Consider the following 26,750-nt stretch of genomic DNA (forward strand, 5'->3'; position numbering starts at 1 on the left):
AACTATTATAAGTGTCCTCAGATAAACACTCCTTCTATCCTCTAATCATTTAATGGCCAACTATAAATTGATCCGTGATTTACTTTACGTCACATAATTTAATTACGAACTATGAGGAATACTTAGAATGAGCATAATCATCTTTTATTATAATGTAACAAATATAACAAGCATAAACCATTTATCTGGAGTAGTAAATCTTTCTTCCAAGGGAACCTATAGCATGTGAGTTTTCCGCAAAGAATATCTTTCTTGGAGGTTATCAACAAAGCAGTTGTCAGGAAATGAGAATGGGAAGCAATTTGGCCATGAAAATAATTGCAACAGTACTGAAAGAGGCCATTCTCAGCATAGTCATAGCTCAATGAATAATTGTCTCAGATTGAAGCTTGGCAAATAACACTCCTTGCTGTAAGGCCCCTCAGTAATATGAGCCTACTAAAACTAACTGCTACATCATCTTGAACTTGGAGGCTTATATATGATAACTTCATTCTAAACAGTAGTTTCTAGAGAATTTTAATCATATGTGATAAGATACAACTGCATTCAACGAAAATGAAAAGATTCCGAAATCAATTTTCATAACACATTACTACTCGTGAATGGAAGTAGCAACAAACCAACCAAGAGCACCCAAATCTACTAGTGAATGATGCATTATTCTCTTTTCACAAAACAAAACAACTTAGCTAAAGCTGAAATATTTTTATTCCCAGCAAATTATATAGGATGGCGATAAATCAGAGGGAACCTTCAAGGATAAGGTTGTTGTAATCACTGTTATGTCTTGGAGCTTTGATCTTCTTATTGCCAAACAGCAGGGTTGGCAAGAAATACGTCAAGAAAATTATGGACACCTTGATTTCCACAGGGGATTACTTCATATTTATGTAGAATTAACTAGTCCTTCCCTCAGGATAGTAACTACTGTATTTATTTCAAAAAGACCACCTAAAAATGATTGGGGAACACCCTCGGCACTCGCTTGATGGCATTAGCTGACCTTCATGAAGAAATCACTTTCTTAGCCACTAGAAGGAATCACTTCATATTTCTATAATACTGGCTAGCATTTCACTCAAGATAATGATCATCTTGGTTTTCTGTAAAATTACTTTTCAGTGTATCCAGATGGTCAGAGAAAATCCTCAGTACTTGCTTGATTGATGGCCTTAAACGCCCTTCTTGATGAGTACACGACTGTATGATCCCTACCATCATATTGAGCTGCTCAAAATTAAGCGAATCCCCAACAGCAGGATCGACCATTTCAGATAAACTAGAATCTGCTGCCATGAAGTTCCGAAACCATTCCACCAAATTCCTCTTATCTTGTATTGCTTTCCTCCCAGTGACCAGCTCCAGTAATAAAACACCATAGCTGTATATATCGCTCTTCTCTGTCAACTCTTGAGTCACCACATACTCAGGATCTATGTATCCTGTAAATTGACACGCCAAGTTATAATTTGCATCTATTTAATGAACTACAAAACTATAAGCATGCTCAGAATTTAAACTAAATGTGTAATTGTCTAATGCAAATGAGAAATTTTATTCTAATGAATTTTTAGTTTTATATAAGTTAATTTTGGTAAATACATTTATCTAGGAGAATAGAATTATATTTTTTATTTTGTTTTGGTTGGAGAATTTAAAGGGACACCAACGCCCAGTGTTTATCATCTTTCACTTCATGGCAAATGGAAGAAAGCAAAGAAATAGAATATCCACTTCATGTTGGGGATTCTCATATTGAAGATAGAAACGTATTCTAGAGGCTTTTATCACTTTGTGGAATGCAAGGTACATGATTATTAAAGGGGGTGATAGGAGAATGCTCAAATCCGAGTTTTCATATACTCAATATGCTGATGACATATTATTATTTTCTGGAGCAGAAACAGATCGTATATTACACATTTAAATCATATTGGCGATATTTTCAGTATTTAGTGCCTCACAACAAATTCAGAGAAATCCTCACTCTCATACATTGGGAGGCAAGTAGCCAAAGGAGCAAGGCTAGCAAGGGTAGTGTGCACCCCAACTACAGTGGAGGGCTTGACATTCTTAGTTTAAAGGAGTACAATATGGCCTTACTATGCGAATGGTGGTGTCATTACTTGACATCGTCCAATCACCTTAGAGATAATATTGTTGAGATATCTTATTTTACACCTAAAGGATGATAGAGGACAACTCCAGATAGATCTTGCTCCATTACTTGGAGTTTTTGGTAGGTAGGAGATTTTTGTTATAATAGAATATCGATAGATTTAAATGATTATGACTGTGTATTAATCTAACATGGTAGATACGTGTGAGATAGAATCCTAAAATGGATCTTTCCATCCCTGTTCACTCTTATACAACCCAGGAAGTAAAATTAAAACAATTGGATCTTTTGTCAAGGCCTAAAGACTTCCATCCCTATATAAGGGATAGCCTCTTTGCTCATGACAATGACCATCACTGCATGTACAAAGAAAAATTCTTAACCATTTATTGCCCGACTCAAAATAATGATGCAGCTAGACTCATGATGACTGGCAAAATTTGATTTATGCCAACAAATAAAAAGAATACACCAAAATACCCAAATACCAGCATTCATAAATGAAACAATCCTTGCAATAAAAATAAATAAAATAAAATGAATAGATTTTAATAGAAATCGTCTTCAATACTATCGCTAAGTATTTTTGAGCATATCATCCCATAATATTTTCCAAACATGGAAGATTACTCTGTGAATCTGTAGCTTAAAAAAAAAAGGGGGCTGAGCATATAAGTGCAAAGTGGAGTAAAATAAGTGCACGAAACCAATCACAGAAGACAACATAGTTTATAGTTTACGTTTTCATTTTCTCTGGCAACAGTGCTTCTTTCTTCTTTTATTCCCTTTATAATTAGTTTCATCAAATTCTCCTTTGTTTACCCTCTTACAATGTTACACAATTTTTAGTACATAAGAATCAATATAATTTACTAAAAGTGTGAATATATATAAAGGTGAATGATCCATAAATCCACCTGATACACAAACACATAATATATAAGTATAAAATAGGGGTGAAAGACTTGTAATCTAGCTAATAAAGATTGATTGTATATAAGAGTGAACAACCTGCAATCCATTATGTATGTACATATATATACATATGTAGGATGAATGCCCTGCAATCCACCCGAAATACATTCACATAAGAATACGGTGAATGATCTACAATCCACGGACTAAAGATATCATGCAATATGATGGAAGCCTACAAATGCGCAAAAAGGCTTAAAAGTCTTTTTGAGTGCAATGTCAAAGTGTTATAATATAAGTAATTAATTTGCTTTATTAATTTGATATACATAGTCACACAACTCATTTATAGCACGAAGTCAATGCTCTATAATTATAGGAATTTATTAGATTCTTATCCTAGCAGAAGTAATCTTGCAGCTCTTATAAATTATAAAATTGAAGATTTATGGTACAAAGACTGGATTCATTTGTTAATTTAGTTGAGAAATCACATATCTTCTTGTGAGCACAGAGCCGAAGTTCTCTTGTATTATTCATTAATATGTGATTAATTTGAAAATTAATTATGTTAGTTAATCACTCAAGTTTCTCATGATAGTTCAAGTTGCTTTGAAGGGACTACCCTACCCTAGGTTTCTATGTTTATTTTAAATTTCAAGACGTATCTTGGTAATTTAATCAATATATTTCAACATAGCAATAACAAATAGATGAACGATCAGAATGCCAAAAGGGCAAGCAAGACATTAGCAAGCAATAGAAGTAAATATGAGTTTGCCACTAATTCCCTCCTAGTACAAGCATAATTATATCCCAAGAAATTTATTTTATCAGGTCATGCACTAAGTAAACTTTTAGAAACAAGCAAGAAGACCCACTTGATCAATCAAAGGATCTCAAACTCCAAAACCTATGACTGCCAAAAGAGAAGAATGTTGGCAGCAACTAACGGCGACGATAGTGATTGAGGGGCCATTGGTTGAAGTTCCCTTCACTGGAAGCTTCGGTGAGAAGTGGCATGAGGCAACGACAGTGTAGAGCAATGATGTCGTGGTCAATTAAGCAACCTTTCCTTGCAGCTCTCTTCTTTGAAATTTGTTTTCAGAGTAAGGTAGCATGGGCGATCATGTCACAAGGTGGGACAATGCATGGGGCGGCAGCAAGCAACAATGTCAGTGTGAGTGGGGAGGAGATTAGAGTTAGAAGGAAAACATAAAGCATGCATGGGATGGGAGGGAGATTAGTGTGCAGTTTAATATATTTGCTTTTTTTAAAAAAAAGTTCAAATATTTCTTATAATCACAAAGAAGTCCTTTGAAAATTTCAATATTATAGCACTTTCTTTCTTTAACATTGGACTGCATTTCATTAGGTCAGTATATGCAACTGAGCTAATGGATTTAGTGAAGGGAGTTTGGTGACTTAAACCTGTGAGAATGCATTTGAGATTTAGTAACTTAAATATCTTCATAGATAAATCTACATATGAAATCAAGATATTTGATGAAACATATGTCCCTTGGATGGAGTTGATTGGTGCTCGCACTCTTTGATCAAAGTTAAAATACTTAGCTACAAGAGTTAGATGAAAAAAGGGAACAATGCAGCTCCCATCATTCAATTGCCTCATGTGTAGAGATGAGATAGAAGATTTTTTTTCCACTGCTCTACTGCATATGTTGATTGGAATATCATATTCTCTATATTCTTGGATACTTGGTCGGGCAAACCATCCTCACAAGACTGGATAGACCACATAACCTCTTTTGTTGGTTGAAGAAGAAAGCAAGGTTCCAAGCAAATTGGAATAACAAATGCTAATGATTTTCCAATCCAACACTGTGATAAGTCTAGATTTACTGCATACTTGAAAAATACCTCTAATTCTTTGGAGTATAAAGGTCCCTGTGTAATCAAGAGGAAACTACCATGAATCCCTAAAAAATATTAACTCGAGCAAGTCGAATCCCTAAAAAATGTTAATTCAAGCAAGTCATCACATCATTTGTTGAGAAGCATATCAATTACTGATTATATAAATGATTTATTTTATGCCTCGTATTTGATGAACATTATCTAAAAGTAGGTTAAAAAGGATAGATTGGTACACGAAGCTCCCGCAAATGTAGGGTTCCGGGGAGGGGTCGTTGTACGTAGCCTTAACCTGCATTGGAAGAGGTTTCTTCCGTAACTTGAACCTGTGACCACTAAGTCACACGGCAACAATTTACGAGCCAGGGCTCCCCTTCAATATATGTGGTTGAGATCTCAACCATTTGCATCAAGTTTTGGGACCTCAATAAAATGAAAGGACACAAATGGTTCCTCAAATCATTTTTTTTAAAATATATTATTACTCTACATAAGTTTTGTGTCATGTGAGATTGTTCCTCATGTTGCACCATTGTCACTAGCAATTCACTTGGGCTCTAGAAAGTAATGTGATTGTGAAGCAAGCAAAGGTCATATGGAACTACATTTCTATTCATTTCCGGAAATGTTGTTGTAATTGCAAGTATGAGAGCTTATCTCAATCTTGATATTTGGTTTCCTAAGTTGAGAAAAAAGATAGGAACAGAAAAAACAGAGTATGCATACATTAAATATATATATATAGAACAGTGTGTATAGATAAACATCTCATAATTAAAACTATATAAATAACAACTGATGTAACACTGAAAACTGAAGCATTGTTATCAATCTGATGAGAGAAGCAGCAGTCTAAGCACAAGGGAAACCTTATTAATGCTTCCAACTAGAAGAGTAGACAGTAGCCACAGTTTGGAGTTTCTTTTAAGGTTCAAACTCCTAGATACTTTATCATAATTCCTTTTGGTACGCCTTAAAAAATTCCCTCTAATTATACATCACAACGATGGATGATAGCAATACATATATTTCTAAAAATTATATACAAATGAATCATCCCTTGCTCAGGCTGGACCACAAATTATTATCAAGCTCAGCCTTGATATAACTATAAAATTCAAGCTCAAGCTTTGCTACTCTGAATTGAGCCAACCCATTTACATAGCTTTAAAAAAAAAAATTGGCCTGACTGAGTCTAGCTTAGAGATCAAGTATGTTCAAACTTCTTTAAGGTAGAACCAAAAGATTCTCAAACTCAAGAGTGAGTTTGATATTGTTAATTTTAGATAAAAAGAATTGATCTTCTTTATTGAAGAGTGAGGTATATTTATATACAAACTAGGAATCTATCTTAGGAAATTATAATTAGACTAATTGACAATTAACTAATTGACAGATATGGTAACTAATATATATAGATAATAGAAATCATAATCCATGACTATATCAAATACATAATAGTTCATAAAGATATTATAAAACAAAATTTGTGAAATTCACGAACTGCTCACAAGCTTATATATGAATTTGTTAATGATATAAAGCTAGTTATGTTTGCATGCTTCAAACTCTGATAACATTGAGCATAAAACTAAAGTTAAAGCATGGCCCATTAAGAAGTCAAGTTGAGCTCAGATGAACTTTAAATGGCCTTAGCTCTGAGCTACCAATAGTTCATCTCTTTTATGGTTTTAGGTACATTCATATTCCTCTAGTTCATGATTAAGTCTACTTATCATATTGATAAATAAACTTATAAATGAGAATGCTGTACTTAGATGTTGTCCAATTGAAAGTATATTCTTTATCATTTATGCAAACTAGAATTCAAAATACCAACAGGCAACAGCCAATCTAAGTTTTCTTTTATGAATTAGGGCTTAGAATAAATTTAGTTTCAGAGGTATTTAAGATAGTGTACAGTGCTCTGATTTATTGCATAAGAACTTCACCTAGTAATGATTATGAATGATTTCAGTATTCATTTGGTGGAAAGAGACAGAACAGACTACACTTATTATAATCCTTCCTCTTGGAGATATGAACGCACAAGTTACTAGTTTCATGACGTTACACAATTACCCTCATCAAGTAATTGTATTGTTACATGATTCTAGAAATTAATGATTTCGTACTAGCTGATCTAAGAAGTTTGTATAATGTTAATGTAAGCTTGCTCATATTATTGTAAGTTGTAACACATAGGAAATTGTTTAGACTAAATCAGATTTGAGTAACCCTGCTAGTCTAATCCAAACCATACAAATACCAATTTCCTGATTAAATAATTACCACCAGCACATACATTATCCATCTGGAGTCAACACCAACACAAAAGGACTCTTTCGTACTTGCCTGGAGTACCACGGATATCTGTATTTACTGGCTCAAAGCAAACTGCACCGCTTTTTGATGCGTGTGCAAAACCAAAGTCCGCTACCTAAACAGGGATAAACATCAATAGCCAAGATACATCATGCTTGAGTGTCAAATACAGCATGCAGATGAATAACACATGAAGATATTTACCTTCGCCAGAAAGTTCTCATCCAAAAGAATATTACTCGACTTTATGTCCCTGTGGCAGAGAGGAGGATCACAATAGAAATGGAGATATTCCTGCAGTTCAAAAAAGTACATAGGAGCTCTATCATCTGAAAGCTGATTAATTGCCAAATTATTCTGACAAAAAGATTAGCATTGTCCAGACAGTGATATTCTGCACCAAAAACCCATCAATGGATATCAATTTCTGACAAGTCAAATTGTTAGACTAGATGGTACCACATGGAAATTATTCAATTACTTATCCTGTTAAGGTTTATGTGTATGAATATAGCTATTTGTAATCTTCTCTATTGAGTAATAATCATCTTTGCTACAAGCATGAGTGAGTGCAAGAAGCATACTGCCATTCTAACAGAAAAATAAGCTTAAAATTGATTAACAATAAAGCTTGACTTACATTAAAGCTCCAGTCTCAGACTGCAGAAGGAATGAATAAATAAATTCAAAACACCAATGAAATTTCAGCCCCACAAAAGAATAGGACAGGTATCCAATTGCAGTCACAAGGAAACACCAAAAAGGAGTTCCAATTTCCATATACATATAGATGCAACCAGTTAGCATAGAACCAAGTGGGGAAAGAAATATACAACAAGATGGTCCACTTGATGAAATGTACAAGCGAATATTCAGAAAATCTTAATCTGCTTTGACAATATTTACTATTTACCAGAGCATTGGCCACATCATTTGCAATTTGTAACCTAGTCATCCATCTTAATCTATTCCTTCCTGTTGCTGCACCAGTAAACAAAGCTCAAGTAAAGAAAAAACTTTAAATGTAGCTCAAGGACATAACAAATACATAAAAAAGGATTACAATGAAGATGATCTTTTAAGCTTCCATTCTCCATATATTCATAAACAAGAAGCCTGCAAACAATGAGGAAGAGGAAATAAACATTCAATTAATTTAGAAAAATAATAAAGCAGAAAATAAACATTCAGTTTAATTTAGACAAATAGCAAAGTAAATTTCTGTACCTCTCATTTTTCTCAATACAAAAACCATTAAGAGCGACCAGATGGCGATGATGTAGTCTAGCAAGAAGCTCTATTTCCCGGGTAAAGTCTTTTTCATCTTGCTTTGAATCTTTATTCATCAGTTTAACAGCAGCTAGAGAGCCATCTGCAAATTGAGCCTTGTAGACAGTTCCAAATCCACCTTTTCCTATGACAGTTCTAAAGTTATCTGTTGCTAGCTTGATTTCCTTGTAGGTGAATCTTCGAAGCATAGTTGATGGACCTGAAAGATAATATATATCATTGATTAGTGTGAAAAATGAAATGCATAATTTTTTGTTCATGAAACCATCAAGCTCATCAACACACATAGAAAATCTAGACAATCTTCAATGAACTTAAGTGAACAAAGAAGAATTCCATGATTGAACCTTCTCGAGCCATCTGGATTTTAACAGGTGGAGTATTTTGTGATTTTTCCAAGATGTCTCCCTCACCCAAACTGTTTAGTTCTTTGATATTCTTGTGGATGAGATGTATCAAGATCAGCAGTAAGAAGACAGTAAGCGCTATCACACCGATACCAATTCTTAGAACCAGAGACAGGTGGTAGGCGTGTTGAATCTTGTTTGTTGTTGTGATACTTATCTGTTGTTTTGGAGCTTCAGAGAAGGTCGAACTTGGAGTAATAACAGGTATAACTGATTGAGAGGATGGACCTAGAAGTATCAATTTAGAAATATTTAAAAGAAGAAAAAAAAACTTCTAAAGCAATAAGGAAAAAATGGTTACAAGAAAATGCAAATTGGCAAATAGTTCTTACTCCTGCTGCTGATATAGTTACATCAAGAATCAACATTTAAAATGTTTCAAAAGCATAGAACCACCCTTTATTATATCTACTAATAGGTAAACAAGCGAATTTGCAGGAATTTTTCCTCCAATGGAGCACGCAACTAAAGGATGTTGGGCTCCTTGGTTGCTGTTGCGAGCGCTTCCCGATTTACCTAGTGGCCGGTGGGAAAATTCCGTGGGGCCGGGCCGGTCACCCCAGGCTCGATGTTACCCAACCTAGTTAATCTTTTTTTTACTAATAGGTAAACAAGATTTTTTTACAGTTCGATGATATGATTGTAAATGCATAATAACGCCAGCTCTTTCATTCCTATTCTGAAGTCTGCAGCAGCAGCACAATGTTTATTAAAAAAAATTGCCAATTTTTTATTAACTGCTCGACATAAATATGATGTCATGAAAGGATTATGCCTGTACATCTATTGGAAGAAAGTAAAACTTACTAAACATGGGTCTGCACATTAAATTCATAATAGGCACCTAAAGAAGTTCAACTTCTGAACCAACCAAGATTCTTGAAGACTGCATTCTTAGCCAAGTTTCATGTCACATCTCTTGCAGCTAATGCCCATTTTTCCATAAAAAATCAACAATATTTTATATTTGACTAAACTGTAGAATATATAGATACCAACTGTATATTTGTGATTAAAGTATAAATCCCACGGTGTAAAAACATAACTGCTGGCCAAAAGTATGAGTAATATTTTGGAATACATACACACAGTCAATGTCAAAGACATCAAACCTGGAACAATATTGAATCCTTGGACCCCATAGAAGCAAGCTGCCATATCAATAGCAGAAAAACTGCCACCTTGATTTGCAAGTGTCACAAAAAGTGCATCACGACAGACACTTAGAGTGACATTATCATCTTGTGCTATAAGGTGATGAAGATATATGATGCCAGAGTTTAGACATTGTTTGCACCTAGTGTTCAGAGACAGGGGTGTTTTACAGGTCTGAATAACATCAATGAAATTGGGAGATTGCATCATTTCCAACACGGTAGCTCTGCCTTCGCACTGATAAGATACTCTAATTTTTGGCCCCAAACCACAGTAGCTAGTGGCAGAAATGGGTATTCCAAGCAAGTTGAAATTTTCTGAAATTGAGTTGAGGCAGATTTCAGTGAATGCTGGTGGCACACCCAGTCTTCCAGTTGTGCTTGCAAAATGTGCAATTGAAATTGCAATGAAACCATTAATATAACGGCAGCACTTTCCATGCTCATCTTGATTTGAACAAAAAGAAGATGCTAAAGTGAAGTTTGACCAACTAAAGTTCAGGGGGCAATCTGCATGAGTTAAATTACTTCTCTTAGTATACTGAAGAATAATAATACAGGAAAAAGAATACCAAAGTTTACAAAAAATTAGTAACAAGTGAACATCAAATTTGAAATAAAAGGAGGCACCATCCTTCCTTCAAATTCCATCACCTTCCTTACCAGGGCTCTTCCAAGTCCATACTCCCTCTGACAACTACTCAACATTGTGCTTTACCTTTTGACTATTTTTAGGCTTCTCCGACATTGTTAATTTTAAACTACCACTAAAGTGGAGTTATTTTATACAATCATAATACTCTTACTTTGAATGATCCAAGGGTTTATAAGGCTATATTGTCCAAGGAAAAGATAAAATACCTTGTAGCTAGATTTGAGGCTGAAAAAGAGGGCCTTATTGTTTTAGGAAGAACTCAAAAGAAAAATTCTAGTGGTGATGTGAGGGGAAGGTCAAAATCTAGTAATAGAGATAAAGTTTATAGATATTACTAGAAAAGAATCACATCAAATCTGAAGACTACAAGTTGTAGAATAAGAAGAAGGTTGTTGCTACTCAGAAGGGAAAAACAACTAGAATAATTTAGTGAAGCCAGTGTTGTGAAAGATTACAGTAATACTAATATAGAACTCTTAGTTGCTTCTAATGGTGACTGCAATCCTTGTAAGGCTTGAATTCTTGATTTTGGTTGTGCCTTGCATATGTTTGTCCTTTTAGGGATCGGTTTTCATCATATGAAATTATGACTGTAGGTACCTATTGATGGGACATAATGCATCTTGTAAGGTAGTTGACATCGGTACAATTAATCAAGATGTTTAGTGGAGTTGTTAGAACACTTGATGTGGCATGCCCTAGATTTGAAGAGGAATCTTTATCTCTTTTTGAATACCCTTTATTTAAAAGGGTACAGATACACAAGTGAAGGTGGAGTCTTGAAGTTTAACAACGGTGCTCTTGTTGTGATGGAAAGCATAAAGAATGTTTGCCAAGTTATATGTCTTGCAGGTTGTATGATTGCAGGTGATGCAACTGTTGCTACCCCTTTCTTGTGTAATGGTGATGTTACTAGACTTTGGCATATACGTCTTGGGCATATGAGTGAGAATGGTATTACTAAAGTGAGTAGAAGAGGACTTCTTGATGGACAAACTATTAATAAATTGCAATTTTGTGAGCACTAAGTTTTTAGGAAGGTGAAGAGAGTCAAATTCACAAAGGGCACCTGTAGTACAAAGGGAACTCTCGATTATATGGATTTTGATCTTTGGCGAACAACTAGAGTGCCTTAAGTGTTAGTTACATGTTGACAATCATTGATGATTTTCCCCCAAAAAGTTTGAGTGTTCTTCTTGAGAAAAAAAATGATGTATTGCCTACATATAAGGAGTCAAAGATTATGATTAAGAAGTAGGCAGGAAAGTAATAAATGTTTCTGCAAAGATAATGGCTTGGAACTTTGTTCTGATGAATTTAATACTATATACAAGTTAGAAGAAATTGGAGGCACTTAACATTTCATCATACTCCACAGCAAAATGATATAGGAGAGAGGATGAATAGGACTTTGATGGAGAAAGTGCATTGTATACTTTGTAATTCATCTTTTGGGGCCAAAGCAGTCTCTACAGCTTGTTTTCTTGTTATCTGCTCTCGTTCAATCATTATTAAGTAAAAGAATACACAAGAGATATGGTTTGGTCAGGTATTGTTGCTAGTTACGCTAATTTGAAGATATGTAGATGTCATGCTTATGCTCCTGTTGATAATGGAAAGCTAGAACCTGAATCTATCAAGTATATTTTTCTTAGATAGAAGTTTGAGATTAAAGGATACAAGCTATGGTGTCTAGAAATCAAAAAGGTCAACACAATAAGGAAGGCATTTTTAATGAACTGCCATGCTTTTTGACTTACTCCTAAAGATTCTTACAAGGCAAATCAGAAATCAAGCACGCAGATGTGGATTGAGATTTTTGTAAGAATCTACACCATGGTTTGCATTTTAGCCAAGCTCACATGTGCAGATTGCTGTTTCTCCTTCACCACCACCACAATATTCCATTACTAAAGACAGGCCTAGCAGAGATAAAGTTGTTCATTTTAAATGGTTGTTCAAAAGGAAAGAAGGAACTCTAGAAGTTGAAGAACACGAATATAAGGCAAAACGTTGCAAAGGGTTACAATCATGTTCTAGAAGCATAGTCTTCACAGGTGTTTTCTCCAGTTGTAAAGCATAGTCAAATTCAATCTTTGCTTGGTATTGTGGTAATACATGATTTCAAGCTTGAGCAATTGGATGTAAAGACACCATTCTTACATGGAGAACTTGGAAGGACATCTTCATGTTGCAGTTGGATGGTTTTAAAGTCTTTGCAAAGGTGGACTGTGTGTCCGCTAAAATGTCCTTTTATGGTCTGAAACAATCCCCCAAACAATGGTACTAGAGGTTTGAATCTTTTATGACTATTCATTATTTCAAAAGTAATTATGATACCCATGTTTATTTTAAAATGACTGATAATGAGACATTTTCTATATCTACTCCTAAATGTTGATGATACGTTGATAGTAACCAAGGCTAAGAGTGAGAAAAGAAAGTCCAACTCAGTAAGTAGTTTGAGATGACAGGTTTGGGAGTGGTAAGGAATAAACTTGTCTAAGAGATTCAAACAGAGAGAAAAGTGATATTTTATCTAAGTCAAAAAATACATTGAGAAAGTTCATTTTGTAAGTCCAATATGCATATGTCAAACCTGTTGATATTCACTTAGCAGTTCATTTCATGCTTTCATTTCTATTATCTCCACAGTCGAATGATGAGGTTGAATATATGTCACGAATTTTATATTCTAGTGTAGTCAAATCTCTCATACATGCTATGATTTGTTCATATCCAAATTTGTTATATGCAGTCAGTAAATATATATGACAAATCGTGGTTAGAAACATTCAACAGCAATTTAGTGGATTTTTCAATATTTGCGTGACACTACTGATGTTTATTTGCAGTTTGGGAGAACTAGAGATAAGTCATTAGTTATGTTGATTCTGATTTTACTGAAGACCTTGATAAAAGGTCTCTCATAAGATGTTTTCACTGTTGGTGGTTGTGCTACCAGTTGAAGAGCTACTTTACGGTCTACAATTGCATTGTCTACTATTGAGGCTAAGTGCATAACTATTACTATGGCTTGTAAGAAAGTTATTTGGTTGTTGTTCAATGAACTCAATGAAGACTTGCAAATTACCACTGTTTTGTGTGATAATTAGCGTGTCATTTTCCTCCAAAAGTTAGATGTTTAGAAGAGGACACAGCACATTGATGTTCTGTATCATTTTGTGGGTGGTATAATTGTGATAATCCAACTGATATAATGCTAAGTCACTCCTTGTAGCTCAGTTTGAGCATTTCTTAGACTTTATGTTCATTGTTGATTTATGCCCTTTGGGGCTTTTGTGGAAAAGGTGGAGAATATTTGGTCAAAGATTGGAATCTTGTCTCTCATTCCATGCTTTGGAATTTGTGTCAAGGTGAAAATTGTTAGAGTTTGAGACTCAATTTTTATTGGGTCTGGCCTACATGTTATGTGATGTAAGCCACAACTCTCCTTCTGTACCAATTTTGGACATAGTGAATTCCTCTTCTCAATGAGATTTTTTTCTCGTTTGAGTTTTCCATGTAAATTTGTGTATTTCTTACTTTGTGTTAGTTGCCTAATTTTGTTTTTTTTTGTGTGCTACAAATGGCCATTACAAAAAGACAATGAAAAAGATATTCTATTGAATCAAGGTTTAACAAGAGAATTGCCAAATTTGAGACAAGGTTGGAACAAAATCTATTCTATTAAGGATATATACTTTTTGAAACAGTTTTATGTGAAGCGAGAAAAACAGTGGTTCCATATATTTCAGTAGCATATTATTTAGGTCACAAAAACAATTTATAATGACCATTTAACCTACAGCATGTGTAACAATGGTATTCTTCTCTATAGACACATGAGATTTATAGGTAGAAATAGTCTCACTCCAAATTAACCAGCAATGTATGATTTGAAGACTTTTTGTTTCCAATAAGAGCAACAGCTCATGAATGTGATCATGGAAATCCCAAGCCATCTGTATTATTGCCAGCATGATTCGTCAGAATAGACGTAGAACGGTTGGAACGAGCGTTCTGACACTGGAACGGGCGTTCTAGCACGGGAACGCCTCACGATGTTCCAAAGTTCCTGTAAATAATGTGGCTTGCTTTGGGACTCCATTCTTGGATGTTATAATGGAAAAAGAACAGAATGACAGGAATGGAACGAATGTCTTGATTAATTGATTAAGAAGACTTTGAATTCCATTTTTTACCGTTTTGTTTGATCTACTTTGCTTTTCATTCAATCTTTTAATGTTCAACATCACAATCACATCACGTCTTTTTTTTTCAGCCCAATAATGCATGACTACATGAGTATTCATCCAGTTCTATTAATTAAGCATTCATAAACAAGGTAAGTTTTTTAATTTTTCATCCAGTTCTATTAATTGAGCATCTATCATAAATTTGAGCATATGCATCTTTTGGCTCATGATCATCAGCTCCTTCATTTGTTCCATCATATACTAAGTTATTAAGAATTATTTATTTTTACGTGGTTTAATATGTGTTTTCATTATCATGATTTTAATTATTATCATTAAGTCAAAATTATGTATTATTATTTATTTTTTTAGAAAGGCACCAAATCCTTGGTAATTTGGTCAAATTGTGGGTGACAACCATAAAACAATACAATGTAAATTTTGTGGAAAAGTTATAATGAGATTAAAATAACATATTGCACGTGTTACTCGAAATGTCGAGACATCTCACAAAGCTCCTAAGGAAATATCATCAATGTTACGAAAAGAAAGTGGTAGTAGTGGTGAAGATGATATCAAAGAAATCAAGAATTACAAAAAGTCATTAAAGAAAGTCGTAAAACAAGAGTCATTGAAGAGGAGATGTGTAATAGATATGGTCAAGGTAAACAATATATAAATAATATTTTAAATTTATGTGTACATATCTTGTTGAATTAAAGAGAGTTTAAAGATTCATTCAATTCCAGTAGGATTACATATGTTTATATAGCTATATACCCACACAACCCTAAGAATCAACTTATTAACAAAAGATAAAAAGACCTATTAACCCTTGCTTCTCACAACACTCCCCCTCAAGTTGAACATATATATCAAACATGTTCAACTTGCTAAGAGAAGAGTCGAACATAGCTTGGGGTATAGCTTTTGTAAACATATCAGCAAGTTGGTCCTCAGACTTGACATAAGGCAGACATAGCTCTCCAGAATCAAGTCTCTCCCGAATAAAGTGACGATCAATCTCAATGTGTTTAGTCCGGTCATGTTGTACCGGATTATTTGCAATATTGATTGCTGCCTTGTTGTCGCAATACAGCCTGAGAGGTAATTCAGCCTTTAATCCCATGTATGTCAACAGAAAACTCAACCACAACATCTCTGCAAGACCATGTGCCATGGCTCGATATTCTGCTTCAGCACTGGACCGTGCACAAACATTTTGTTTCTTACTCCTCCAAGTTACCAAGTTTCCTCCCAAAAAAGTGCAATAGCCAGAAGTGGATCTTCTATCATCTCGAGAACCAGCCCAGTCTGCATCAGAATAGCATTCCACCTTCAGATCACCACCTCCTTTAAACAGCAAGCCTTTTCCAGGACATGATTTCAAGTACCTTAAGATCCTTGTCAACGGCCTTCATGTGGATAGTTTTAGGAGCATGCATGTACTGGCTTACTACACTAACAGCATAGGTGATGTCAGGCCTAGTCATAGATAAATAGAGTAATTTTCCAACCAACCTTTGATATGTTCCCTTTTCCAGATTTGTAAGATCTCCCCACTAGAACTAGTAAGATCATGATTTACTTCTATAGGAGTAGACGCTGGCCGTGAACCCAGCTTCCCTGTCTCCTTGAGTAAATCCAACACATATTTTCTCTGACATACATAGATTCCTTTTTTTGATCGAGCGACTTCAATGCCCAGGAAGTACCTCAATGATCCAAGATCTTTAATTTCAAATTTTGATGTTAACTTGGACTTAAGAGCCTGGATTTCTACCTCATCATCACCTGTAACTATCATATCATCAACATAAACCAAAAAAATGGTAGTTCTGTCCTCTTTCTTTTTTATAAAGAGTGTATGATCAGCATTCCCTTGTTTAAAGTCAAACAATATCATGACTTTGCAAAACCTATCAAACCATGCTCTAGGAGATTGTTTAAGCTCATACAAAGCTTTTCTTAGCTTGCAAACCTTTCCTTTTGTTTCAATTCCAGGAGGTGGTAACATGTATACTTCTTCATAAAGGTCACCATTTAAGAAGGCATTTTTAACATCTAACTGAAACAAAGGCCAATCATATTGAGCAGCAAGAGAAAGAATTACCCTGACCGAGTTCAGCTTTGCAACTGGTGCAAAAGTTTCCAAGTAATCTACCCCATATGTTTGGGTGAATCCCTTGGCAACAAGTCTGGCTTTATATCTGATCACTTCACCCTCTGAGTTATACTTGATAGCATAGACCCATTTAGAACCAACCAAGTTCTTCCCCTTTGGGGGATCAACTAATTTCCAAGTACCATTTCTGTTAAGAGCCTCCATTTCTTCATTCATTGCTTCCTGCCACCTTGAATCCCTTACAGCTTCATAATAGGAAGAAGGTATAGCATGATTTGATAACTGTGAAACAAATACATGATATGAAGGAGACAAACGAGAATATGAAACGTGGTTGGAGATAGGATGTTGAGTACATGACCTGACACCCTTCCTAACAGCAACCGGAAGGTTCAGCTCATTCATATTTAGAGGTGCGGTTGGCTCAACTGATGAGGATAACTGCTTCACAGGATCAGGAGCCAGAGCATCCGATTCAACTAGTCGATCAATAGTAGGTCCTTGCTTGTGTCGTCGTCGTTTGTAAGTAATAATATCTGGTGAAGACTGTGAGCCAAGTGATGGAGCATCATTTCCATTTTCCATGACATCCAGTAGTGGAATAGGAGAAGGACCACTTGAGGAACCACTTGAGGTACAAAGGAGGTAATATTCTCCCCTTGAGGACGAGACTGAGGAGAATAATAGGACTCGGACTCAAAAAAGGTAACATCCTTCAAGACATATCTCGTCCTAGTAATAGGATTAAAGCACTTGTAGCCTTTCTGGCAAGTGGAATACCCTATAAAAACTCCTCGTATAGAACGAGGATCAAGTTTAGAGAACTTGGGACCAAGAACATGAATAAAACAAAGAGAACCAAAAACCCGAGGTGTAAGGGAGAACAACTCTACGCCAGGATGAAGAATAGTGAGACGACACCGGTTCCCGAGACCTTTAGATGGCAATCGATTGATGAGATAAGCAGCTGCAAGTACAGCATCAGCCCAGAAATATTTGGGTAAGTGACGTTGAAATAATAGGGCACGGGCTGTTTCAAGAATATGACGATTCTTTCTCTCGGCCACTCCATTTTATTGTGGTGTGTAGGGACAGGATGCCTCATGAAGAATTCCTGAATCCTCAAGAAAAGTATTTAGAGACTGTGCAAAGTACTCACGGGCATTGTCAGAACGAAGAATCTTCACCTTTGAGTTAAATTGGGTTTCAACCATTCTACAAAAATTTTGAATGAGACGAGGTACTTCTTCCCTGGTTTTCATCAAATAAAGTCATGTACAGTGGGTGTAGTCATCAATAAAAGAGAGAAAATATCGATAGCTATCCAAAGAAGTCACAAGAGAGGGCCCCCACACATCCGAATGAACAAGATCAAATGGAGACAAACTCTTCTTTATAGACTCAGAAAAATGTGTTCTACAATGTTTGGATAATTGACAGATTTCACATTGAAATGACTGAAGAGAAACGGAAAAGAAGAGACTAGGAAATAAAATTTTCAAAGACTGAAAAGACAAATGTCCCAACCGAGAATGCCATAAAAGAATTTCTTGATGCTTATTTTCCAAACACTTGGCTGCAGATTTCAGAGCAGATGTTGTTTCAAGCTGATAATAATAAAGACCCCCTACTTCACGGCCAGTCCCAATCGTCTGCTTGGTCTCGAGATCCTGTGTGCGCTTGAACTGGAGTAGAGACAGAAGATGAAGCCTGAAGCCGAGAGAGAAGATGCTGGAGGTTAACAATATCAGTACAAGACAATCCAGTGGTAGAAGGCACAGAGGAACCAATAGTCTCTTCATTTTCTAACTTTTGGACAGCAATATTACCACTATTAGGAGCCTTCTTAGCATTGTGTTTAAATTTTTCAGGTTTCTTTTCTGGATATTTTTCCCAACAGAAATCTGAATCATGATTAGTCCTCTTGCAGTGCCGACAAAATCTGTCCCCTCGTCCTTTAGTTCCCCCAAGTCAGAACTTGTTTGCAGAACCAATAAAGACAGAGGTCTCCCCAATCGGAGGGCTTACAGTGGAAATCCCCTTGTTGTTCATGGTCCTTCTTCTACCTTCTTCACTAAGAATTTTGTAGCAAACTTGTTCTAGAGAGGGAGTAGGATCAAGACCAAGGATTTGCCCTTTTAAATTTTCAAACTCTGCATTAAGTCCATCTAAAAATTTAATAATTCTGTCTTTTTCCAGAAGCTTTAAATATCTCTGATGATCATCAGTGGAACTCCAATTTTCCATCCGGTAGTAGTCAAACTCATCCCACAGCCCCTTCAGAGTAGCAAAATAATTGGTGACTGACATAGAACCTTGTTCAAGTTTAAAAATTTGACTGCTGAGCTGATAAGTACGCAGCATATCATGTTGACGTCCATACATCTGCTCCAGTGTCTTCCACATGTCATACGTTGTTTTGTTATGAAGAATGAATTGTTTGATGCCAGAACTAACAGAGTTAAGTATCCAAGTTATTAATTGAATATTGTCACGCCGCCAAGTGCGAAAGCTAGGATCCTTTTCATCTGGTTTCACTTTAGAGCCGTGAAGAATATCAAGTTTATCATGGCCTTCGACATAAAGTTCAATAGCAACTGCCCAAGATGCATAATTTGTCTCGGACAATTTTTCTGATACTATCAGAAGAGGGACAGTGGCCGGCACCACACAGGCGATGACGAAGAGGAAGGGAAAGAAAGTGGCGGCGTCGGGGAAGGAAGCAGAGATCGGCGAGGAAGGAGAAATCACGGCGTCAAGAGAAAGAAGGTGCGGCGACACTAGGGTTAGGGCTCGGGTCGCAACTCAAAGAAAAAAAAAATTAACTATGCTCTGATACCATGTTGAATTAAAGAGAGTTTAAAGATTCATTCAATTCCAGTAGGATTACATATGTTTATATAGCTATATACCCACACAACCCTAAGAATCAACTTATTAACAAAAGATAAAAAGACCTATCTACCCTTGCTTCTCACAACATATCTTATCAATTTAATATACTTAACTACTCCAAATTTTATAATCGTAGGATTTTCTAGTTCTTCATATGACTTAGATCCTGATTTTAAAAAAGAAATGTCTCAATTACTATCAAAAGGAATTGACTCTTTTATGTTTCCAAAAAACATAAGAGTATCAAAAATTGATTTGATGCTGAAAAAGTAAAAGATGTTAATAAGGCAATATCAGAACTGTTCATATATAATGCTATTCCATTTAATGTAGCAGATAGTGATCCATACTATCAATCCATGATAAACACCATTACTGAGGCTGGAACAGGAATAAAAGGTTCCACGAGATGCCAAATTGATAGTGTTTATTTACAAGAGGGTATGGATGAGATAAATAGATATTTGAGCACTTTAAAATCAAAATAACCAAAGTATGAATGCAAAATAATGTGCGATGGTTGGAGCACATGCAACAAGCATCCAATTATAAATTTTGTGATATATTGTGACCATTGTTGGTGCAATCGACATCTGATGTTTTGATGTTTGTTTGAAAATATGTTTACTGGGAAACATCAAGGTTGATCGAATGACAGAAAAAGGGAAATGAGTTGGTGAGAAGTGCAAGCAAGTCAATATTAACCAAATGCTTCGCAAACAAGTGCGAAGTCCCCACAGGCAAGTAAGAAGTCCTGACACATAGCTGACCTAAGCAAAAGAGAAGTCCTGACATGTCAAGGTTGACCTAGGTAAGAGAGAAATCCTAATAGGTCACTACGCAAGTGAGAAGTCCTGACAAGTCTTGGCTAACCTAAGCAAGTGCGAAGCCAGTCAGGTCAAGATTGATCAGATGACTTGCAAAAGAAAAGTCCCGGCAGGTAAAGGATGATCGGATGTCGAGCAAGGAAAAAGCCCAAGTAGGTCAAGGATAACCAAATGGTTGGCAAAGGGAAAACCTTAGGGGAGTAAACCCTAGGTAGTGAGAAGTCGGGAAGGAGTGAACTCCAAGCAAGTGTGACCGAAACAAGGTTTCCCGTCGACCGCGTACGATCGACCGAACCAACATATTTGAATGACCAAAGGGCACTATTTTACTTTACTACCTCTATTCATTTTGCTAACTTGGTGTTGCAAAAAAGTTTTAGTGGATCAGAGTCGATTCGACGCTAAGCAGAAGAAGAAGTCCAAATAAATCGACCGGCAATTTGGCGAGTAAGTAAGGTAAGTCCTCGAGAGGCCTTTCAATCTTGAAAAGCAGTGAGGGTGTGCCCCATTTGAGACAGACCTTAGGCGTTGATCAATTTGAAGACCTTTCTAAGTCAAAATCAGACAGTTCTAATTGTCTAAATAAGTCATGCATAATTATCTATTTCTAATGCCGTTTTATTATTATTATTATTATTATTATTATTATTATTATTATTATTATTATTATGCTAACTTTATTTTGTAGAAAAATAAAGTCTCTTGTAACCAAAGAGCTCAGTTGACTTGACAAGATGGTTCAGTCTATCGATAAAAGTGAATAAGCATAGACTCGAAGTTAATCCGAGATCAAAAGAAAACAAGGATTCAATCAACTGATTAAGAGGATCAGTCGACCAAACACATATGGAAAGCACAGATCCGATCGGATTAGACAGTAAAGGAAGTTATGGAGTTTAGTCGACTGATTAGGAGGATCAGTCGACCGAGCACATATAGAAAGCACAGATCCGATCAGATTAGACAGTAAAGGAAGTTTTGGAGTTTAGTCGATTGATTAGGAGGATCAGTCGACCGATCAAGCGGATTACGTTGGATTGATCTAATCGAATCAGAGCAAGCAAGGAAATAATATAGGTTCAATCAACTAATAGGATGCTCAATCGACCGAAAAACCCCCGAATTCAAGCGCGAAGATGGAGGGATCTGATTCAGTTCAATCAACTGGATAAAAAAGATATAAAAGAGCCTCAGGATACAAGACTTAGAACTACAATTGCTCAACAATCTGACTCTTTCACTCTTCGTTTTGTTCGTGCAAGCAACTGTTGTTGACACGCCGAATCACTCCGACAACCAACGTCGAAGTTCTGCATCGATCACTTTGTACTTACATTTAATTTTAGTAGAGGTATAGTAAAGTTGTTACTATCCTCTATCTTTGTAATAAGTTTTTCTCCTCCTCCGAAAGTTTTTTGGAAGGAGAAACTATAGCGATTGCCTATTCGAAAACAATCCAAGGGATTGTAAGTTACGAACTAAGTAACTGCCCGAGTTCTCATATTTGTTTTTTCGTTGCGTCTCTGATTTCGAAAGATTTTGAAAAGAAAAGAAAGTTTTTAAAAGTGTGATATTCACGCGCCTCTATCGCACAATCCGGTCCTACAATCCAACATGGTATTTCATAGTTCTGTTGATTGCACCAACAAAGGAAAGATAGCTAATTTTATTTTATCTCTGTTAAAAAAAATTATTGACAAATTTAGGGAGGAAAATGTTGTGCATGTGGTCACAGACAGCAAAGGTGCAAATAAGGCTATTGATGCCAAATTGATGATAGAAAGGCAACATTAGTTTTGGTCTCCTTATGCATTACATTGTATCGATCTCATGCTAGAAGATGTTGGCAAGATGACGAAAGTAAAAAAGTGTATTGAGAAAGCCAAGCAAATAACGAGGTTCATATATAATAGCGATAAAGTTGTGAATTTGATGAAAATATTTACAAATGACCATGAATTATTGAGACTGGGAATAACTCGATTTGCGATAGAATTTATTTCAATTGAAAGTCATATTCGACATTCTTCAAATTTATTTGTACGGTAATTGCAAACAACATAATGGATGGAAGATTTTGGAAGAGGGCTCATGATATCTATATTGTAATTGAACCATTAGTAAAAGTTTTGAAATTAGTTGACCAAGATCAAAAATCAACAATGTCAATTATCTACGAAGCAATGGAAGCAGCGAAAATGACAATAAAAGATAATACCAGAGATTGACAATCACATTGGGATATTATTGATAATCGATGATACAATCAATTATACCAACATCTACATGCTACAGGTAACCAAATAATTTATTTGTTTAAATTATAGAGTACAAAATATGTCATCAAAATCATTTGTAAATTCCTCAATTCTAATTTCTTATTATCTTATTGATATTTTATCATATTTCCTAAACCCATTACTTCAATATTCTAAAACTTGTGTTTATAATGATGAAGTTAAACGATTAAAAGTTGTAATCAAGAGATTGGAGCTAGACTTGAATGCACAAGCTTCAGCGGTAAAATTTTTTTATGTTCCTATACTTTTTTCCAAACATAAACAATAATTCTTTTTTCCTTAGATTTTTTAGATTAAATTATTCACAGATCGGATAGGTGAATTTGCAAAATGACAGTTAAAAGAAGTCTCCCATGGTTTTAATTTAAATTTTACAAACATTTATAATTACAAAATATATACAATATTGATTTGTTTATATGTGGAGCGATTATGGTGAAGATTGCCCACACCTTCAAAAAAATGCAATAAAAATTCTAAGCTAAACATGCTCGATGTGAAAGAAATTGGAGTACATGGTCTCTTATACACACAAAGCTTCGTAATCGCTTGGCGATCAAATTAGTTTATGTTCACTACAATATGCGGCTTAGTTAGGGTACGAAACATGATGCCCAAAAAAGAAGATGATGATTTTTATAGCTCAATAGACCTCAATCACGTTTTCATGATGATGACATCTTAAATGAATGGACAAGAGATAATGAACCACCAGTTTTAAAAGATGATGATTTGGCACGGTTAAATCAAGCATTAGATGCCGAAGAACACAACAAAACTACAAGCATTCAAAGTCATTTAAGAAAGAAGAATAATGTAGAAATGTCAACACAATTGAAAGGAAAAGAAGTTTTATCAAGAGATGATAGTGAAGATAGTGATGAAAGTGACGACAATGATAATTCAAATGATGGAAATAATCAACAAAGTCATGGTGAGCATCATGGTCATCAAAGTCATCAAGATGATCAGCATGACACGGGTATGATATGGGCACAATGTCATGAAAATTATTATGCAACACAAGATACGAACCATGGGTCAGCATGGGATAGAGGAACAACATTACTTTTTGGCAAGTTTATCAGAATCACCTGATGTCAATGATAAAAAAATATTCGATTGGATCTTCACGACAATATATGGGTGTTGAACAACATATGAAATATCTTATTTTGAGAGTGAACCAACAAATTCCAATAAGAGATGACTATGGATCAAGAAGTTATAATTGGGAATCTAAAGATATTAGGCATGATCCAATTGGTTATCAATAAGGTGGATATGGATACTATAGTAGCAATCAAGCCAAACACGATTCATTTGATAGATCATCTAATTATTCACCATCCTATACAAGTGGAATTAGACATCATGGATTTGAGGGTTATTATAATAATACGCAAAATGTAATTTCTGATTATTCAACATCTCTTGGGAGCAATATTGGACATCATGGAAGTGATCGTGAATCGTCGAGTGCCACTAGCAGTTCTATTGGTTATCAAGGTTTAGGATATTACAATCGTCGTGATGAAACATTATTACAAAGTTAATCATCTAATTCTGAACATCTTTCATCAACTCAATCAAATGAATATCCATACGGATAATTTAATGTTAATTTATATCGATGCTTATATGTTGGAGATCAATTTAATCAACATGATACTCAAAGACGATATAATGAAGATTTGGTTTCTCCCCATCACTCTTCATGGTATTAGCTCTGATAAGATATAATTTTCATTATATTTTTCTCATTACGTTATATTATTGTATGATAATTATGTATTGATGTATTATTTTTTATAGCTTCATGCATTTTATTTTTTTATTACTAATGTAATTTATTTTAAAAAATTTACTAATTCTCTATTTTATTATTTTTTTATAAATCCGCTCCATGGTCGTTCTGTGAAATGATATTGGAACTAGAATGGTAGTGTCCGCAATGGCCACCGCGGCCGTTCTTGAGAACCATGATTGCTAGTCAAATATTATACCGACAACCAAGAAAGATGAAGTATTAAATTCTCTGAATCTTGCTCATATTATATGTACAAACCACATACCGGGCTGCTAAGTTAGTTCCTTGAGGCTCAATGTCCTCTCATTCAACAATAACTATCTATCAACTTAGAATATGTAGTTTCGGCTTTCTTCAATGCTTCACATAAATCTACAGACAACCACCCAACCACTCCGACATCCAACCATGATCCAGCAATGTAGCAGTTATAAGCCACTATGAACTGAACCTTAACTACTAATCATTCAGAATGGCAGAGAATAAGTAGAAGATAACAAACAGAGAAGCAACAGAACTAGTGAGACCGTCATCGACACAGGAATCATGCCCAAGAAAGCAACATAAAGTCATTGATACGCTCACATTTAGCAATCGAGAACGGCGCAGCCTTCGGAGGCGTGAAAGGAATCAAAAGTGGGGGGAGGAAACGAGGAAGGCTCACCGGCAGCGAGCGCGCGATCTTTGCTGGAGGATCCGAGAGAAACGAGTGCCAAGAACAGGAGTAGAGCAGAGGCCGCCGGCATGAGGGAGGTCGTAGATACAGTGAGGAGGAGGATCGAGAATCCGAGGTCAGAGACGCGAAGATGGTAAGTTCACCGGGGTTTTTCATTTTGAATCATAGATCCGGGATTCGACATGTGAGTCAGAGCGCAATAAACCCCCCTTTCTGTCTAGACTTGGAGCATCTCTAAACGGAGATATTTGAAAATATTTTTCTAAATATCCCTTTCATAAATATCTCCATTGAAGGAGTACTTTTAGAGTGATTAAAAATCACAGGACGTGATTTTTGTGAGGCCCATAAAAAAGTGGGCTGCCATATTTTTACTTTTATTTGTTTTTAAAATTTAATTAATGTTTTATATGGTTTTAGAGAAAAAAAAAATAAAACAGAACATTAGGGAAAAAAATCAAAGTCCAACGTTAATCAACGTTTATTTTTTCAAACGTTCGTTTTTTCCAAATGTTAGGCAATGTTCATTTTCCCTTATATATAAATAGTTTCTTTCGTCTATTTTCATATTTGTACCTTTATATTTTAATTTTAAATTTATAAATTATTATATTCGAATGAAATAGTATTTTTCTTAAATTTATATGTCTTCTATTGTATTTTTTAAAATAAAATGTAAATCAATAAAATAGTCATGAGACTCATCAATATTTGATTAATGAGAAATTTGATTATGGAATTAGAGATGTTTAAGGATGGATATTTGATGGGTGAGATCCATAAATATTTGATTGACAAGATATTTTATTGTGAGATTTAAGATATTTGAATAGTAGAATATTTGAAGAGTAATATGGAAGTGGAGACTACAAATACTTAGGAGAAATATCCCTAACTGTTGTGGATGCTCTAATCTGGCCGGATCGATTACTCGTAATGAGTTCAACGGATCCGATGGTAAGGGTTGGGCCACCGGTGAACCGATAATGTGAATCCAAAGAGAAAGATATCTCAAGAACCCACAACGAATGGAAGAAAAAAAGAAAGAAAGAACTAAATCGATAAGATTGATGAAAAGAACCTCGACCCAATGCTTAGGAAAGCATGAACCTTGGTATAGAAGATGGTAGACGTCACAACCTTGAGATGGAGGTTGATAAGTCTTCGAATGCCAC

General features: G+C 35.3%; 1 protein-coding gene across 1 annotated transcript; it reads right to left on the bottom strand.

Moving 5' to 3' along the window:
• Nucleotides 1-579: 579 nt before the first annotated feature.
• Nucleotides 580-25,810, bottom strand: LOC121980548 (probable receptor-like protein kinase At1g49730). Its single transcript, XM_042532633.1, has 9 exons — nt 25,564-25,810; nt 10,047-10,598; nt 8,875-9,162; nt 8,465-8,726; nt 8,301-8,353; nt 8,151-8,218; nt 7,442-7,531; nt 7,268-7,352; nt 580-1,445 (listed from the first exon to the last, which is right to left on the bottom strand). The coding sequence occupies exons 1-9, from the start codon at nt 25,643-25,645 to the stop codon at nt 1,078-1,080; spliced, it is 1,848 nt and encodes a 615-aa protein (XP_042388567.1). The 5' UTR covers nt 25,646-25,810; the 3' UTR covers nt 580-1,077.
• Between the last annotated feature and the right edge of the window lie 940 nt (nt 25,811-26,750).

This window comes from Zingiber officinale, chromosome 5A (genome assembly GCF_018446385.1).
Source record: "Zingiber officinale cultivar Zhangliang chromosome 5A, Zo_v1.1, whole genome shotgun sequence".
NCBI classification, from domain to species: Eukaryota; Viridiplantae; Streptophyta; class Magnoliopsida; order Zingiberales; family Zingiberaceae; genus Zingiber; species Zingiber officinale.